Raw genomic sequence first — 19,000 nt, 5'->3', positions numbered from 1 at the left:
AAAGGAGGAAGAGAGCAACCAAATCAATGAACAAATCTACCAATGATAAGAAACTCTAAACACTAAACTAAGATAAACAGAAAACCAGAAATAAATCCGATGCAGAAAGCAAACCTCAAGTCTACAGTTGCTCCCAAAGTCCACCGCCTCAATTTTGGGATGATTTGTTGTCTATTAAGGTATTCCAGAGATGTAGCATACATTAAGTTGATTGTGGAGATTTAATCCGCTGCTTGTGAGGCTGCTGGGAGAGACTTCCCTTTCTCTTCTTTGTTCACACAGCTCCTGGGGTTCAGCTTTAGATTTGGCCCCGCCTCTGCATGTAGGTCGCCTGAGGGCATCTGTTCCCTGCCAAGACAGGATGGGGTTAAAGTAGCAGCTGATTAGGGGGCTTTGGCTCTCTCAGGCCAGCGGGGGAGGGAGGGGTGTGGAATGTGGGGCGAGCCTGCAGCGGCAGAGGCTGGCATGACATTGCAACAGTCCCTGAGTTGCACCGTGTGTTCTCCCAGGGAAGTTGTCCCTGAATCACAGGACCCTGGCAGTGGCAGGCTGCACAGGCTCCCAGGAGGAGAGGTGTGGAGAGTGACCTGTGCTTGCACACAGGCTTCTTGGTGGCTGCAGCAGCAGCCTTAACGTTTCATGCCCGTCTCTGGTGTCCGTGCTGATAGCCGTGGCTCACGCCTGTCTCTGGAGCTCCTTTAGGCGGTGCTCTGAATCCCCTCTCCTTGCGCACCCTTTTGGGAAGTCTGAGGTCTTCTGTCAGCGTTCAGTAGGTGTTCTGTAGGAGTTGTTCCACATGTAGATGTATTTCCGATGTATTTGTGGGGAGGATGGTGATCTCCACATCTTACTCCTCTGCCATCTTGAAGGTCTCCCTCTAACTTATTTTTTAAATTGAGGTATAATTGACATGTAACAGTTTTAGATGTACAACATAATAATGTGATATTTGTGTATATTGTGAAATGATCCCTTTATTTTGTATTAGAGACTGTACAGTGCTGTGGGAGATTTTAAAGGAAGGTTAGTAGCATCAGAGATGGGGAGTCAAGAGAAATTTTCATACTGAATATAGCTTGTCAGTGCTGATTTCTTGGCCTTTATCTGGGACTAGGAACTAGTAAATCCCGAACTTGATCTAGTACCCCTTCATTCTCTAGGATGTCCATGCAGAACCCTCCTCTTGATACTGCTTTAGGGCTTAAGGTCAGTAAGAATGACTCCTTTAATAAGTTTGGAATAGGTCTTGTAATGACTTGTCACTGATTGCTTCTGGCCCAGCTGGATCCTGCCCTTTTCTTAGGGAGAGTAGATAAGCAGTCTTTGTCTCTACTACAGATAAGATTTTATTGTTTTATAGCCTGCACTGATGAGTGTTCCTGATAATCTCATTATTGTAGGGAAGAATAGTTCAAGATCAACTATTCTCACACCCCAATTAGAGTTTTAGGCTCATATCTTCTCATAGTTAATTGACTTTCATACACCTCAGGTATATTTTGCAAATGTCTCATAGAGAAACTCCTAAAACTTGGACAAGATTTAACAGAGTCAAGAATAAAGCAAATGGAATATTAAGACATTTGGTATCTTATTATACCGTAGACTTATAAAAACTCCTCTTGTAATTATAATTACAGGTGAAGAAGTACTTTTACACAATGACCTTTTGGGACTTGTCTTGGTGTGTCGCTTTATCCTGTGGTGCGGTGACTGGGAAGGCCTTGCCTAACATCTGTCTGATGTGAGGAAGTTGTTTGGGATATTCTGGACCATTTTATGCCTCATTAACTTACAGGAAATCACAGCAGTAGGACCTATTTTCGTCCTTACATGCATTCTTTTCAGTTGTGGGAATATATGAATTTTGTATTGCCAACAGGAAGGAGGAAATCCCTTTGAGGTTTAGATGCCAATTTGGATTTGAATTTTTTTAACTTTTTATTTTGAAATAATTGTAGAATCACAGGAACTTGCAAAAACAAAATGTAAAGGGAGGTCCTTTGCATTCGTGTGTGTGTGTGTGTGTACGTGTACGTCTACGTGTACCTCTATGCTGTTTTATCAAGTGTAGCTTCCTTAATCACTGCTGCAATCAAGAATCAGAACTATTCCATCAGACTTCCCTGGTGGTGCAGTGGTTAAGAATCCACCTGCCAGTGCAGGGGACACAGGTTCAATTCCTGGCCCGGGAAGATCCCACATGTCGCGGAGCAACTAAGCCCGTGCACCACAGCTATTAAGCCCGCGCACCTAGAGCCCATGCTTCGCAACAAGAGAAGCCACCGCAACGAGAAGCCTGTGCACTGCAATGAAGAGTAACCCCCGCTCGCTGCCACTAGAGAAAGCCTGCACGCGGCAACAAAGACCCAATGCAGCCAAAAAAAAAATAAATAAATGAATAAAAATTTAAAAACAAAACTGTTCCATCATCACATGGTTCCCTCATGCCACCCCTTTATAGCCACACCTCTCCCCTCCACCCTGGCCACCACTAATTTGTTCTCTATCTCTATAAGCTTTGTTATTATATAAATGGAGTCATGCAGTATGTAACCTTTGGAGATTGGATTTTTTTCACTTTGCATAGTTCTCTGGAGACTCATCCAGATTGTTGCATATACCAAGTTTGTTTTTATTGCTAAGTAGTATTCCATGGTATGGATTACCGCAGTTTGTATAACCATTGAAGGACATCTGTAGTGTTTAGAGTTTGGGTCTCTGATGAGTAAAACGTTATGCACATTCATGTATCAGTTTTTGCAGGAACGTAAGTTTTCATTTCTCTTGGTCATATACAGAATGTAGGAATGCAATTGCTGGGTCATACAGCAGTTGCATGCTTAGTTTTTAAAGAAACTGCTAAACTGTTTTCCAGAGTGGCTGTACTATTGACCTCTGATTTGATGAAAGTGTTTAGTAGGATAAAATTTTGATTGCCTACTTAATGTATGTGTTGATTTTGGTAGCAGTCTTATTGCCATTAATATATCTGGTTGCTCCTGCTGGCCTGACTTGTGTGAGACGGCATTTCCCAAAAGGCTTTCACTTGGGTCATCAGTCATTTTGATGGTTTAATACCCAGAAGGAAATTCCCTTAGCTTCTACAAAACCCACACAAACTGCACAAGTGAATCTCTTCTCTCTCTTCCTTCCTATTTCTAGAGAAGAGTTAGCCTCACACCTTGAGCCCTGAATCTTGCCTTTAGAGATCCTCTTTTCTTTCTCTGTCTTTAGACATCTTACAGGTTTCTGGCTAAGCATTTATCATGCTCAGTTCTCTCCTGTCTTGAAATTCCTTTCCCTTTGACCTCACCCACTACTACCCTTTATCTGGCCACTCAAAGCTGCACTGGGTGACTGGGCTGTCTCTATTGCACTGCCTTGTCCAGCCCTCACTTCCAGTGTACAGTACAGTAATCTAGGTTGCCTCCCTGAGCACACTGAAATGGTCCTGTTGATGTCACCAGCAACCCTGCAGCTCAGTCTCATGTAAGCATTTCAGTACTGTGAGTAGCATTCAGCACTCTTTTTTTGTTTGTTTGTTTTGTTTTTTTGTTTTTTTTTGTTTTTTTGCGGTACGCGGGCCTCTCACTGTTGTGGCCTCTCCTGTTGCGGAGCACAGGCTCCGGACGCGCAGGCTCAGTGGCCATGGCTCACGGGCCCAGCCGCTCCGTGGCATGTGGGATCCTCCCGGACCGGGGTACGAACCCATGTCTCCTGCATTGGCAGGCGGACTCTCAACCACTGCGCCACCAGGGAAGCCCCCAGCACTCTTGATTACTTGCTCTGAGTAGAAATACTTTTTTCGTGATCGACTACCCCTTGGTCTGCTGCTCCTAATTGTCCTTTGCTGGTGTCTCCCCCTCTGTTCATCCCTTAAATCTTGGGGTTCCTCACAGTTTTGCACAGGGCCGACTTTCCTCATTCTAGGTAATCTCCCACATCTTGGTCTCCACCTCAGACCTGTCTCCTGAGCTCCAGACCCATATATCCTTTTGCCTCCTAGCCAGCTCCACCTAACTCTTCTGCAGACCTCTCATATACAGCATATTTAAAATGGAATTTATTCTCTTCCCAGCACCCTTGCCTCTTAAAAAGAAGAAGAAAAACTCTTCTTTCTTCAGTGAGGCATCAGTGTGTTAATACCACATCACACAACAGTGGGAGTGCTGTTAAAACCACCTGCGTTTAATTGAGTTGCCGAATTAGCCAGAGATAACTGTTCTCCATTCAATGCAAATGCATAAAAATTATACTTAAAAAAAATTTATTTAGCCACGCCATGTCGTAGTTGTGGCACATGGGATCTTCACTGCCACATGCGGGATCTTCATTGCAGCATGCAAACTCTTAGTGTAGTATGGGGGATCTAGTTCCCTGACTAGGGATTGAACGCGGGCCCCTTGCACTGGGATTGCAGAATCTTAGCCACTGGACCACCAGGGAAGTCCCCCAAATTATACTTTTTATGGCCAGTTAAATAACTGCAAGACTAAAATTGAATGTGAAAAGGAATTGTTTCTATGAAAATAAATTGAATGCTTTGGAAAGACCAAAAAAGCTACTAAAATACTTGCAGTGGAATTAAGTAAGAGCAAGGCAACTGTGAAAGGCTAGTAAAACTCGTCCAACTCTAGAAGGATTCTGCGTGCTGCTTCTCAGGTGTCCCAGATCTTGCTCCACTTCAAATAACATCAGTCTGGAAATGGTAGTCATAAATGATGGAAGTGATTAATGCAGAAAACATGATGGGGAATTCCAGTCAGGTGCATTCTCAAAGAAAAGGCCCATTTCAAAAGACTGAATAAATAAATGTGCCTTTTTGTTTTAAATGAAAATAAAATGGTTTAAGCATATATATATTATCTTGTTTGCTATTCCGTTTGTATTCATCCTGTCTGATGAGGGCTTCTATTGCATCTTCCAGTGATTTCACTCTTGTCCATTACTACTACCCTGCTCACTGTCTTTCCTCTGATTTCTTACATCAGCTTCCCCAACTGGATGTCCAGCCCCAGTTTTGCCCTCCCCCACTGTCTCCCCCTCCCCGTCTCTCCCCCATCTCTCCTCCCCGTCCCTTCTTTATATTGTAGCTATAAAGAACTACTAAAAGCATAAACCTCATCATGTTACCCCTTTGCTTTATACATTTATTTATTTATTTTTAAAATTTATTTTTGGCTGCGTTGGGTCTTCGTTGCTGCGTGCAGGCTTTCTCTAGTTGCGATGAGTGGGGGCTACTCTTTGTTGCAGTGCACGGGCTCTAGGCGCACAGGCTTCAGTGCTTGTGGCACGTGGGCACGCTAGTTGTGGCTCGCGGGCTCCAGAGCACAGGCTCAGTAGTTGTGGCGCTCAGGCTTAGTTGCTTCATGGCATGTGGGATCTTCCCAGACCAGGGCTCAAACCCGTGTCTCTTGCATTGGCAGGCAGATTCTTAACCACTGCGCCACCAGGGAAGTCCCTACCCCTTTGCTTTAAAAATGCTTAAAATCCAGATTCCTTAAACTAGTAAAAGGAGGCATTTAGATCTGGCCTCTGCTTATTACCTCTCTGGTCTCATTTCATCATTTCTGTGCTGCCATCCCCTCCCCTCTGACACGTTAGCCATGTTGACTCAACTCACTTTCACAGTTGAGTGGGGCTTGTGGGATATCTGTGTGTGGTTGGCATGAGAAGGTACCAAGCTCTCTCATTTCTAGGTCTTTCTGTGCACTGCTTCTCTGCCTGGAACTTTTCCCCCTACCTTTCACCCCACAACTGACTCTACTGTCCTTCTGGTCTCAGCTTTCCTTCAGGAAGCCTTTCCCAACCTCCAGGTTGAGTGCCTTTTCTGTGTGCTTTTATAACAACACCTCGGATTTCTCCTGTTCTAGCATTTAGCACACAGTAGGTAGTTAATTATCTGTGTACCTATATTCCCTTCAAGGCAACTGGGGTGTAAATTATGTGTAGATCGGGTTCATTCAGTAATCTTGTTTGCCGAGTCTCCACTTGATAAATATTTGAGTGAACAGGTGGTGTTTTCTGAATAACGTAGGTTTCCCTGAAAAACACTTAAGCAAAATGTTTTGTTTCTTTTGTAGGTGCTGTCTCTGTTGGCCTTTATCTGTGAGGAAGTTGTGTCACAATGTACTTTGTGTGGAGGCCTTTACTTTTTCGAACTTGTAAGCTGCAGTGCCTTTCTGCTGAGTCTCCTTATGCTGATTGTGTACTGCACTCCAGTTTATGACAAAGTTGATCCTGCAAAAGTCAAGTCATCGGTAAGCATGAAAAAATATAATCCCTATAACAAGAATTTAGATATTTTTGGATCTTGTGTAGTTGTATTGTTCACAGTCGTAATGCTTTCATAACTCAGTAACAGGAAAAGACTCTATCCATTGTTCCAGCTCTGCCTCTAAGCAACTCAGTTTTTCCCTGCCAGATGGTATGGTAGAGGGGGAAGGTGAAATTAGAATGAGAGTGACAGACACTGCTGATAATTTAGTTATTGGTGGTTTAATCTAATTCACAGGTATTTTGTAAAAACTAGGATTTTGTCACTTTTGATTTCTCCTATTTCAGACTGTCACTCACTGGTTGTACAATTATTCACTATGTGCCTATCGTAGGCCAGGCGTTATGCCAGGCGTAAGAGATGGAGTAGTGAACTAATGTGATATATTGATACTTCTGAAGCCTTTAAACAAAACATGTAATTCTACCTATTTTGTTTTGATTTTATTTTATGAAAGAAAGATCTCTACAAGTGAATTTAGAAGGTATTTGTTAAATTTATTGCATAGAAATTTACCTTTTAATAAGAGTCTATGTGAGAATTTTATACTCACAAAATTAGAGATGTATAACTTTCTAAAGACTTAGTCTGCTGACCCTCTGTTTTTATTTGAGTATAATATGGATTTTTGAGATAACAGATGAGATAATTTACATAGTTACTGCATTTAAGGAAGAAAGAATTGAGCAGTTTACTTCTTCAATAGCATTCAAGTTATCAGGAGTGGTTTATCAGGAACTGTAACTATCAGGGTTGATTTATGAAAGAATTCTCAGTTTTGAGGGAAGAGATAAAAGTTAGGGTAAATTTTAACTATTAAAAGAAGAGAGGGACTTTCCTGGTGGCACAGTGGTTAACAATCCGCCTACAAACACTTCTCCTCGGCCAATTGGCAAAAAAAGTGGCCCACACCATCCAGAGTCCCATTGTTGCTGTCGAAATAGAAGCCCAGAGAGAGCTACAGGGTGAAAGTGAAAGGGAGATCAATCAAGAAAAAATGGACAAAGAAGACAGGAGATAAACAGAAAACAGGAGGAAGAAACTCTTGAGAAAAAAAGCAGAAAAAAGAGAAATAACAGATGGAGCCGTGTGGCTGACAGGGTCTTGGTGCTCAGGCCGGGTGTCAGGCCTGTTCCTCTGAGGTGGGAGAGACAACTTCAGGACATTGGTCCACCAGAGACCTCCCAGCTCCACGTAATATCAAACGGCAAAAGCTCTGCCAGAGATCTCCATCTCAACGCTAAGACCCAGCTCCACTCAACATCCAGCAAGCTACAGTGCTGGACACCCTATGCCAAACAACTAGCAAGACAGGAACACAACCCCACCCATTAGCAGAGAGGCTGCCTAAAATCATAATAAGGTCACAGACACCCCCAAACACACCACCGGACACAGTCCTGCCCACCAGAAAGACAAGATCCAGCCTCATGCACCAGAACACAGGCACTAGTCCTCTCTACCAGGAAGCCTACACAACCCACTGAACCAACCTTAGCCACTGGAGGCAGACACCAAAAACAACGGGAACTAGGATCCTGCAGCCTGCGAAAAGGAGACCCCAAACACAGTAAGATAAGCAAAATGAGAAGACAGAGAAACACACAGCAGATGAAGGAGCAAGGTAAAAATCCACCAGACCAAACAACTGAAGAGGAAGTAGGCAGACTACCTGAAAAAGAATTCAGAGTAATGATAGTGAAGATGATCCAAAATCTTGAAACTAGAATGGAGAAAATATAAGAAACGTTTAACAAGGACCTAGTAGAACTAAAGAGCAAACAAACAATGATGAACAACACAGTAAATAAAATTAAAAATTCTCTAGAAGGAATCAACAGCAGAACAACTGAGGCAGAAGAACGGATAAGTGACCTGGAAGATAAAATAGTGGCAATAACTAACGCAGAGCAGAATAAAGAAAAAAGAATGAAAAGAATTGAGGACAGTCTTAGAGACCTCTGGGACAACAGTAAACGCACCAACATTGGAATTATAGGGGTCCCAGAAGAGGAAGAGAAAAAGAAAGGGACTGAGAAAATATTTGAAGAGATTATAGTTGAAAACTTCCCTAATATGGGAAAGGAAATAGTTAATAAAGTCCAGGAAGCATAGACAGTCCCATACAGGATAAATCCAATGAGAAACACACCAAGACACATATTAATCAAACTATCAAAAATTAAATACACAGAAAAAATACTAAAAGCAGTGAGGGAAAAACAACAAATAACATACAAGGGAATCCCCATAAGGTTAACAGCTGAACTTTTGGCAGAAACTCTGCAAGCCAGAAGGGAATGGCAGGACATATTTAAAGTGAAGAAAGGGAAAAACCTACAACCAAGATTAGTCTACCCAGCAAGGATCTCACTCAGATTAGACGGAGAAATTAAAACCTTTACAGACAAGCGAAAGCTAAGAGAATTCAGCACTACCTAACCAGCTTTACAACAAATTCTAAAGGAACTTCTCTAGGCAGGAAACACAGGAGAAGGAAAAGACCTACAATAACAAACCCCAAACAATTAAGAAAATGGTAATAGGAACATACATATTGATAACTACCTTAAATGTAAAGGATTAAATGCTCCCACGAAAAGACATAGACTGGCTGAATGCATACATAAACAAGACCCATCTATATGCTGTCTACAAGAGACCCACTTCAGACCTCAGGACACATACAGACTGAAAGTGAGGGTATGGAAAAAGATATATCATGCAAATGGAAATCAAAAGAAAGCTGCAGTAGCAATTCTCATATCAGACAAAATAGACTTTAAAATAAAGACTATTACAGAAGACAAAGAAGGACACCAAGGGATCAATCCAAGAAGGAAGATATAACAATTGTAAATATTTATGCACCCAACATAGGAGCACCTCAAAACATAAGGCAAATGCTAACAGCCATAAAAGGGGAAATCGACAGTAATACAATCATAGTAGGGGACTTTAACACCCCACTTTCACCAATGGACAGATCATCCAAAATGAAAATAAATAAGGAAACACAAGCTATAAATGATATATTAAACAAGATGGACTTAACTGATATTTATAGGACATTCCTTCCAAAAGCAACAGAATACACTTTCTTCTCAAGTGCTCATGGAACATTCTCCAGGGTAGATCATATCTTGGGTCACAAATCAAGCCTTGGTAAATTTAACAAAATTGAAATCATATCAAGTATCTTTTCCGACCACAATGCTATGAGACTGAATAGCAGTTACAGGAAAAACTCTGTAAAAAATACAAGCACATGGAGGCTAAACAATACACTACTTAATAACCAAGAGATCACTGAAGAAATCAAAGAGGAAATCAAAAAATACCTAGAAACAAATGACAATGAAAACACGATGACCCAAAACCTATGGGATGCAACAAAAGCAGTTCTAAGAGGGAAGTTTATAGCAATACAGTCCTACCTGAAGAAACAAGAAACATCTCAAACAACCTAAACTTGCACCTAAAGCAATTAGAGAAAGAACAAAAGAGCCCCCAAGTACCAGAAAGAAAGAAATCATAAAGATTAGATCAGAAATAAATGAAAAAGAAATGAAGGAAGCAGTAGGAAAGATCAATAAAACTAAAAGCTGGTTCTTTGAGAAGATAAACAAAATTGATAAACCATTAGCCAGACTCATCAAGAAAAAAAACGGAGAAGACTCAAATCAACAGAATTAGAAATGAAAAAGGAGAAGTAACAACTGACACTGCAGAAATACAAAGGATCATGAAAGATTACTACAAGCAACTACATGCCAATAAAACGGACAACCTGGAAGAAATGGACAAATTCTTAGAAAAGCACAACCTTCTGAGACTGAACCTGGAATGGAAGAAATAGAAAATACAAAGAGACCAGTCACAAGCACTGAAATTGAAACTGTGATTAAAAATCTTTCAACAAACAAAAGCCCAGGACCAGATGGCTTCACAGGTGAATTCTATCAAACATTTAGAGAAGAACTAATACCGATCCTTCTCAAACTCTTCCAAAATATAGCAGAGGGAGGAACACTCCCAAACTCATTCTACGAGGCCACCATCACCCTGATACCAAAACCAGACAAAGATGTCACAAAGAAAGAAAACTACAGGCCAATATCACTGATTAACGTAGATGCAAAATCCTCAACAAAATACTAGGAAACAGAATCCAACAGCACATTAAAAGGATCATACACCATGATCAAGTGGGAACGCAAGGATTCTTCAGTATACACAAACCAATCAATGTGATACACCATGTTACCAAATTGAAGGAGAAAAACCATATTATCATCTCAATAGATGCAGAAAAAGCTTTTGACAAAATTCAACACCCATTTATGATAAAAAGTCTCCAGAAGTAGGCATAGAGGGAACTTACCTCAACATAATAAAGGCCATATATGACAAAGGCACAGCCAACATCATTCTCAATGGTGAACAACTGAAACCATTTCCACTAAGATCAGGAACAAGACAAGGTTGCCCACTCTCACCACTATTATTTATTTATTTATTTTTAAAAATTTATTTATTTATTTGTGGCTAAATTAGGTCTTTGTTCCTGCACGCGGGCTTTCTCTAGTTGTGGCAAGTGGGGTCTACTCTTCGTTGCGCTGCACGGGCTTCTCATTGCGGTGGCTTTTCTTGTTGCAGAGCACAGGCTTTACACCTGCGGGTTTCAGTAGTTGTGGCTTGCGGTCTCAGTAGTTGTGGCTCACAGGCTCTAGAGCGCAGGCTCAGTAGTTGTGGCGCACGGGCTCACGGGCTTAGTAGCTCTACGGCATTTGGGTTCTTCCTGAACCAGGGCTTGAACCCGTGTCCCCTGCATTGGCAGGCAGATTCTTAACCACTGCGCCACCAGGGAAGCCCCTCACGACTGTTATTCAACATAGTTTTGGAAGTTTTAGCCATGGCAGTCAGAGAAGAAAAAGAAATAAAAGAAATTTAAATCGGAAAAGAAGAAGTAAAGCTGTCACTGTTTGCAGATGACATGATGCTATCCATAGAGAATCCTAAAGACTCTACCAGAAAACTGCTAGAACTAATCAATGAATTTGGTAAAGTAGCAGGATACAAAATTAATGCACAGAAATCTCTTGCATTCCTATACACTAAGAATGAAAGATCAGAAAGAGAAATTAAGGAAACACTCCTATTTACCATTGCAACAAAAAGCCTAAAATACCTAGGAATAAACCTACCTAAGGAGACAAAAGACCTGTATGCAGAAAACTATAAGACACTGATGAAAGAAATTAAAGGTGATACAAACAGATGGAGAGATATACCATGTTCTTGGACTGGAGGAATCAACATTGTGAAAATGACTATACTACCCCAAGCAATCTACAGATTCAGTGGACTCCCTATCAAACTACCAATGGCATTTTTCACAGAAGTAGAACAGAAAATTTCACAATTTGTATGGAAACACAAAAGACCCTGAGTAGCCAAAGCAATCTTGAGAAAGAAAAATGGAGGTAGAGGAATCAGGGTCCCTGCCTTCAGACTATACTACAAGCCTACAGTAATCAAGACAGTATGGTACTGACACAAAAACAGAAATACAGATCAATGGAACAGGATAGAAAGCCCAGAGATAAACCCACGCACATATGGTCACCTTATTTTTGATAAAGGAGGCAAGACTATACAATGGAGAAAAGATAGCCTCTTCAGTAAGTGGTGCTGGGAAAACTGGACAGCTACATGTAAAAGAATGAAATTAGAACACCCCCTAACACCATACACAAAAATAAACTCAAAATGGATTAGAGACCTAAATGTAAGACTGGAAACTATAAAACTCCTAGAGGAAAACATAGAAGGAACACTCCTTGACATAAATCACAGCAAGATCGTTTTTGACTCACCTCCTAGAGAAATGTAAATAAAAACAAAAATAAACAAATGGGACCTAATCAAACTTAAAAGCTTTTGCACAGCAAAGGAAACCATAACAAGATGAAAAGACAACCCTCAGAATAGGAGAAAATACTTGCAAATAAAGCAACTGACAAAGGATTAATCTCCAAAATTTACAAGCAGTTCATGCAGCTCAATATCAAGAAAACAAACAACCCAATCCAAAAATGGGCAGAAGACCTGAATAGACATTTTTCCTAAGAAGATATACAGATTGCCAACAAACACATGAAAGTATGCTGAACATCACTAACCATTAGAGAAATGCAAATCAAAACTACAATGAGGTATCACCTCACACCAGTCTCAATGGCCATCATCAAAAAATCTACAAGCAGTAAATGCTGGAGAGGGTGTGGAGAAAAGGGAACCCCCTTGCACTGTTGGTGAGAATGTAAATTGATACCGCCACTATGGAGAACAGTATGGAGGTTCCTTAAAAAACTAAAAATAGAATTACCATACGACCCAGCAGATCCCACTACTGGGCATATACCCTGAGAAAACCGTAATTCAAAAAGAGTCATGTACCACAATGTTCACTGCAGCTCTATTTACAATAGCCAGGACATGGAAGCAACCTAAGTGTCCATCGACAGATGAATGGATAAAGAAGATGTGGCATATATATACAATGGAATATTACTCAGCCATAAAAAGAAATGAAATTGAGTTATTTGTAGTGAGGTGGATGGACCTAGTGTGTGTCATACAGAGTGAAGTCAGTCAGAAAGAGAAAAACAAATACCGTACGCTAACACATGTATATGGAATCTAAAGAAAAAAATGGTCATGAAGAACCTAGGGGTAGGAAAGGAATAAAGACGCAGATGTAGAGAATGGACTTGAGGACATGTGTAGGGGGAAGGGTAAGCTGGGACGAAGTGAGAGCGAGGCATGGACTTATATATACTACCAAAATACATAGCTAGTGGGAAGCAGCCTTATAGCACAGGGAGATCAGCTTGGTGCTTTGTGACCACCTATAGGGGTGGGATAGGGAGGGTGGGAGGCAGACGCAAGAGGGAGGAGATATGGGGATATATGTATATGTATAGCTGATTCACTTTGTTATAAAACAGAGACTAACACACCATCATAAAACAATTATACTCCAATAAAGATGTTAAAAAAATAAAAATAAAAAACTAAAACAATCCGCCTACCAGTGTAGGGGACATGGGTTCGATCCCTGGTCTGGCAAGATTCCCACATGCCACGAAGCAATTAAGCCCGTGCGCCACAACTACTGAGCTCTGTGCTCTAGAGCCCACGAGCCACAACTATGAAGCCCACACGCCTAGAGCCCATCCTCCGCAACAAGAGAAGCCACTGCAGTGAGAAGCCTCTGCACTGCAGTGAAGAGTAGCCCCTGCTCGCTGCAACTAGAGAAAGCCCGTGTGCAGCAACAAAGAGCCAATGCAACAAAAATAAATAGAGAACTGGATAAATACAAAGCAGTAAGATTTTATTGTTTTAAATTAATGAGAAGCAAGCGTTGGGTCCTATATTGATCATACACCTACGATTTACTTTTTTCTGTATACTCATTTGTACCTCTTAAGTTTTGTACCATTAGAATCTATTGCCTTCTTTCACTTATTTTTTTGCATTTAAAAAATTTTATTGAAGTATAGTTAATTTACAGTGTTGTGTTAATTTCTGCTGTACAGCAGAGTGATTCAGTTATACATATATATATCCTTTTTCACTATGTTTTATCACAGATACTGAGTATAGTTCCCTGTGCTACACAGTAGGGCCTTGTTGTTTATCCATCCTATATATACTTGTTTGCATCCGCTAATCCCAAACTCTCAATCCTTCCCTTTCCCACCCTCCCTCCCCTTTGGCAACCACAAGTCTGTTCTCTAAGTCCATGAGTCTGTTTGTTTAGTAAATAAGTTCATTTGTGTTGTATTTTACATTCCACATATAAGTGATATCATATGGTATTTGTCTTTCTCTGTCTAACCTACTTCACTTAGATGGACCTAGAGATCATCAGACTATGTTGCTGCAAATGGTGTGATTTTATTTTTTATGGCTGAGTAATATTCCATTGTGTGTATGTATGTGTGTGTGTATACACGCACACACTCATGTATATATATATACACCACATTTTCTTTATCCAGTCATTTGTTGATGGACATTTAGGTAGTTTCCGTGTCTTGGCTATTGGAAATAGTGCTGCTGTGAATATTGGGGTGCATGTATAGTTCTGAATTACAGTTTTGTCTGGGTATATTCCCAGGAGTGGAATTGCTGGATCACATGGTAACTATTTTTAGTTTTTTGAGGAGCCTCCATACTGTTTTCCATAGTGGCTATACCAATTTACATTCCCACCAGCGGTGTAAGAGGGTTCCCTTTTCTCCACACCTTCTCCAACATTTATTATTTGTAGACTTTTTAATGATGGCTGTTTTGACCAATGTGAGGTGGTGTACCTCACTGTAGTTTCAATTTGCATTTCTCTAATAATTAGCGATGATGAGCATGTTTTCTTGTGCCTATTGGCCATCTGTATATCTTTTTTGCAGAAATGTCTATTTAGGTCTTCTGACCATTTTTTAATTGGGCTTTTTTTGTTATTGAGTTGTTTGAGCTGTTTGTATATTTTGGAAATTAAGCCCTTGTCAGTCACATCATTTGCAAATATTTTCTCCCAGTCCATAGGTAGTCTTTTCATTTTGTTTATGGTTTCCTTTGCTTTACAAAAGCTTTTAAGTTTGATTAGGTCCCATTTATTTTTGCTTTTATTTCTATTGCCTTGGGTGACTGGTATGATTGGTACGACTTATGTCAGAATGTTTTGTCTATGTTCAAGGAGTTTTATGGTGTCATGTCTCATATTTAAGTCTTTAAGCCATTTTGAATTTATTTTTGTGTATGGTGTGATGGTGTGTTCTAACTTCATTGATTTGCACGTGGCTGTCCAACTTTTCCAATACCACTTGCTAAAGAGAGTGTCTTTTCCCCATTGTATATTCGTGCCTCCTTGGTTGAAGATTAATTGTCCATAGGTGTTTGGGTTTATTTCTGGGCTCTCCACTCTGTTCCATTGATCCATATGTTTTTGGGCCAAAACCATGCTGTTTTTTTTTTTTTTTAAATAAATTTATTTATTTATTTTTGGCTGCGTTGGGTCTTAATTGCTGTCTGCAGGCTTTCTCTGGTTGCTGTGAGTGGGGGCTACTCTTCGTTGTGGTGCGCGGGCTTCTCATTGTGGTGGCTTCTCTTGTTGCAGAGCACGGGCTCTAGGCGCATGGGCTTCAGTAGTTGTGGCACATTGGCTCAGTAGTTTTGGCTCATGGGCTCTAGAGCGCAGGCTCAGTAGTTGTGGCCCACAGGCTGAGTTGCTCCGTGGCATGTGGGATCTTCCCAGACCAGGGCTTGAACCCATGTCCCCTGCACTGGCAGGCAGACTCTTAACCACTGCACCACCAGGGAAGCCCAACCATGCTCTTTTGATTATTGTAGCTTTGTAGTATTGTCTGAAGTCTATGAGGATTATACCTCCTGCTTTGTTCTTTTTCCTAAGGACTGCTTTGGCAATTCTGGGTCTTTTATGGTTTCATATAAATTTTAGGATTATTTGTCCTAGTTCTGTGAAAAATGTCATGGATAATTTTATAGCAATTGCATGAAATCTGTAGATTGCTTTGGGTAGCATGTCCATTTTAACAGTTTTCTCCCAATCCAAGAGCATGGGATATCTTTCCATTTCCTTGAATCCTCTTTAATTTCCTTTATTAATGTTTTATATTTCTCAGCATGTAAGTCTGTCACTTCCTTAGTCAGGTTTATTCCTAGGGGTTTTTTGTTGGTGGTGGTAGTGGTGGTGCTATTTTAAAAGGTATTGTTTTTTTTACATTCCCTGTCTGATATTTCATTGTTAGTGTAAAGAAATGCAACTGTTTTCTAAATATTAATCTTGTATCTTGCTACTTGCTGAATTCATGTATTAGATCTAGTAGTTTTTGTGTGGAATCCTTAGGGTTTTCTATGTTTTGTATCATGTCATCTACATATAGTGAAAATTTTACCTCTTTCCTTCCAATTTGGATACCTTTTATTTCTTTTTCTTGTCTGATTGCTGTGGCTAGGACTTCCCAATACTGTGTTGAATAGAAGTGGTGAGAGTGGGCATCCTTGTTCCAGATTTTAGCAGGAAGACTTTCAGCTTTTCACTGTTGGGTATTATATTGGCTGTGGGTTTGTCATAAACAGCTTTCATTATGTTGAGATATATTCCTGTATACCCACTTTGGCAAGAGTTTTTATCATGAATGGATGTTGAATTTTGTCAGATGCTTTTTCTCATCTATTGAGATGATCATGTTATTTTTCTCTTTTTTAAAATTTATTTATTTTATTTATCTTTGGCTATATTATAAAGCCTGCTGCACGCAGGCTTTCTCTAGTTGCAGTGAGCGGGGGCTACTCTTAGTTGTGGTGCACGGGCTTCTCATTGCGGTGGCTTCTCTTGTTGTGGAGCACAGGCTCTAGGCACGTGTGTTTCAGTAGTTGTGACTCGCGGGCTCTAGAGCACAGGCCCAGTAGTTGTGGCACACGGGCTTAGTTGCCCTGTGGCATGTGGGATCTTCCTGGACCAGGGCTTGAACCCGTGTCCCCTGCGTTGGCAGGCGGATTCTTAACCAATGCGCCACCAGGGAAGCCTGACCATGTGTTTTTGACTTTTGTTAATGTGTATTACATTGATATGCGTATGTTGAACCATCCTTGTGAACTTGGGATGAATCCCACTTGGTCATGGTGTATGATCTTTTTTATGTGTTGTTGGATTCAGTTTGCTAATATATTGTTGATAATTTTTGCCTCTATATTTGTCAAAGATATTGGCTTGTAATTTTCTTTCTTGGTATCTTTGTTTGATTTTGGTATCAGAGTGATGGTGGCTTCATAGAATGTCTTTGGGAGTGTTCCCTCATCTTCAGTCTTTTGGAAGAGTTTGAGAAGAATTGGCAGAAGTTCTTCTTTGTATGTTTGGTAGAATTTGCCTGTGAAGTCATCTGGTCCTGGACTTTTGTTTGTAGGGAGTTTTGGTTTTTTTATTTTTATTTTTGCGGTACGCGGGCCTCTCACTGTTGTGGCCTCTCCCACTGCGGAGCACAGGCTCTGGATGCACAGGCTCAGCGGCCATGGCTCACGGGCCCAGCCGCTCGGCGGCATGTGGGATCTTGCCAGACTGGGGCACGAACCCGTGTCCCCTGCATCCGCAGGCGGACTCTCAACCACTGTGCCACCAGGGAAGCCCTGGTTTTAGTTTTTTGACCACACCATGCAGCATATGGGATCTTAGTTCCCTGACCAGGGATCAAGCTCTTGCCCCTTGCATTGGAAGCGTGGAGTCTTAACCACTGGACAGCCAGGGAAGTCCCTGTAGGGAGTTTTTTTGCTTTTTTTTTTTTTTTTTTTTTTTTTTTACTATAGATTCTGTTTCACTTCTAGTGATTGGTCTGTTCAAATTATTTCTTCTTGATTCAATTTTGGTGGGCTGTATGTTTCTAGAAAGTTGTCCATTTCTTCTAGATTGTCAAATATGTTGGCATATAATTGTTCATAGTATTCTCTTACAGTTTTTTTTGTATTTCTGCAGTATCAGTTGTGATTTTTCCCCTTTCATTTCTTATTTTGCTTATTTGGGTCTTGTCTCTTTTCTTCTTGGTGCACCTGGCCAGAGGCTTGTCAATTCTGTTTACCCTTTCAAAGAACCAGCTCTTGGTTTTATTGATTTTTTTTCTATTTTTTTAATCTCTATTTTATTTATTTCCTCTCTGATCATTATTATCTCCTTTCTTCTGCTGACTTTAGGTTTTGTTTGTTCTTCTTTTTCTGATTATTTTAGGTGGTGGGTTAGTTACTTGAGATTTTTCTTGTTTCTTAAAGAAGGCCTGTGTCACTATGAACTTCCTTCTAAGAACTGTTTTTATTGCATCCCATAGATTTTGTTTATCTTTTTTGGCTGCGCTACATGACTTGTGGGATCTTACTTCCCTGATCAGGGATTGAACCCGGACCCTCAGCAGTGAGAGCATGGAGTCCTAATCACTGGACCACTGGGGAATTTCCCCATAGATTTTGTATGGTTGTGTTTTCATTGTCATTTGCCTCAAGGTATTTTTAAATTTCTTCTTTGCTTTCACCATTGACCCATTGGTTATTTTAGGAGCATGTTGTTTAGTCTCCATGTAATTGTTTTTTTTCTTGTTTTTCTGTTGTTGATTTCTGGTTTCATGCTGTTGTGGTCAGAAACGATGCTTGAAATAATTCCTATACCCTTAAATTTGTTGAGGTTTGTTTTGTGCCCTAGTATGTGGTCAGTCCTAGAGAACGTTCCATGTGTGCTTGAAAAGAATGTGTATTCTGCTTTTTGGGGGTGTAATGTCCTGAAAATACCAACTAAGTCTAACTGTTCTATTGTATCACTTAGGATCTCTGTTGCCTTATTGATTTTCTGTGTAGAAGATCTGTCCATTGTTGTGAGTGGGGTGTTAAAATCTACTATTACTGGGGCCTCCCTGGTGGCGCAAGTGGTTGGGAGTCCGCCTGCCGATGCAGGGGATGCGGGTTCGTGCCCCGGTCTGGGAGGATCCCATGTGCCGCGGAGCGGCTGGGCCCGTGAGCCATGGCCGCTGAGCCTGCGCGTCCGGAGCCTGCGCGTCCGGAGCCTGTGCTCCGCGGCGGGGGAGGCCACAACAGTGAGAGGCCCGCATACCGCAAAAAAAAAAAAAAAAAAAAAAAAAAAAAAATCTACTATTA

General features: G+C 40.9%; 1 protein-coding gene across 1 annotated transcript in view; it reads left to right on the top strand.

The window, feature by feature from the left end:
- The window catches only part of CMTM6 (CKLF like MARVEL transmembrane domain containing 6), a 45,590-nt gene that overhangs the window by 13,016 nt on the left and 13,574 nt on the right, over positions 1–19,000 (top strand). Inside the window, exon 2 of the mRNA XM_060110937.1 lies at positions 6,087–6,263. Coding sequence (XP_059966920.1) covers positions 6,087–6,263 — 177 coding nt within the window. The remainder of the gene's footprint in view (positions 1–6,086; positions 6,264–19,000) is intronic.

This window comes from Mesoplodon densirostris, chromosome 10 (assembly GCF_025265405.1).
Source record: "Mesoplodon densirostris isolate mMesDen1 chromosome 10, mMesDen1 primary haplotype, whole genome shotgun sequence".
Classification (NCBI taxonomy): Eukaryota; Metazoa; Chordata; class Mammalia; order Artiodactyla; family Ziphiidae; genus Mesoplodon; species Mesoplodon densirostris.
This window is presented reverse-complemented; position numbering and strand designations above follow the sequence as displayed.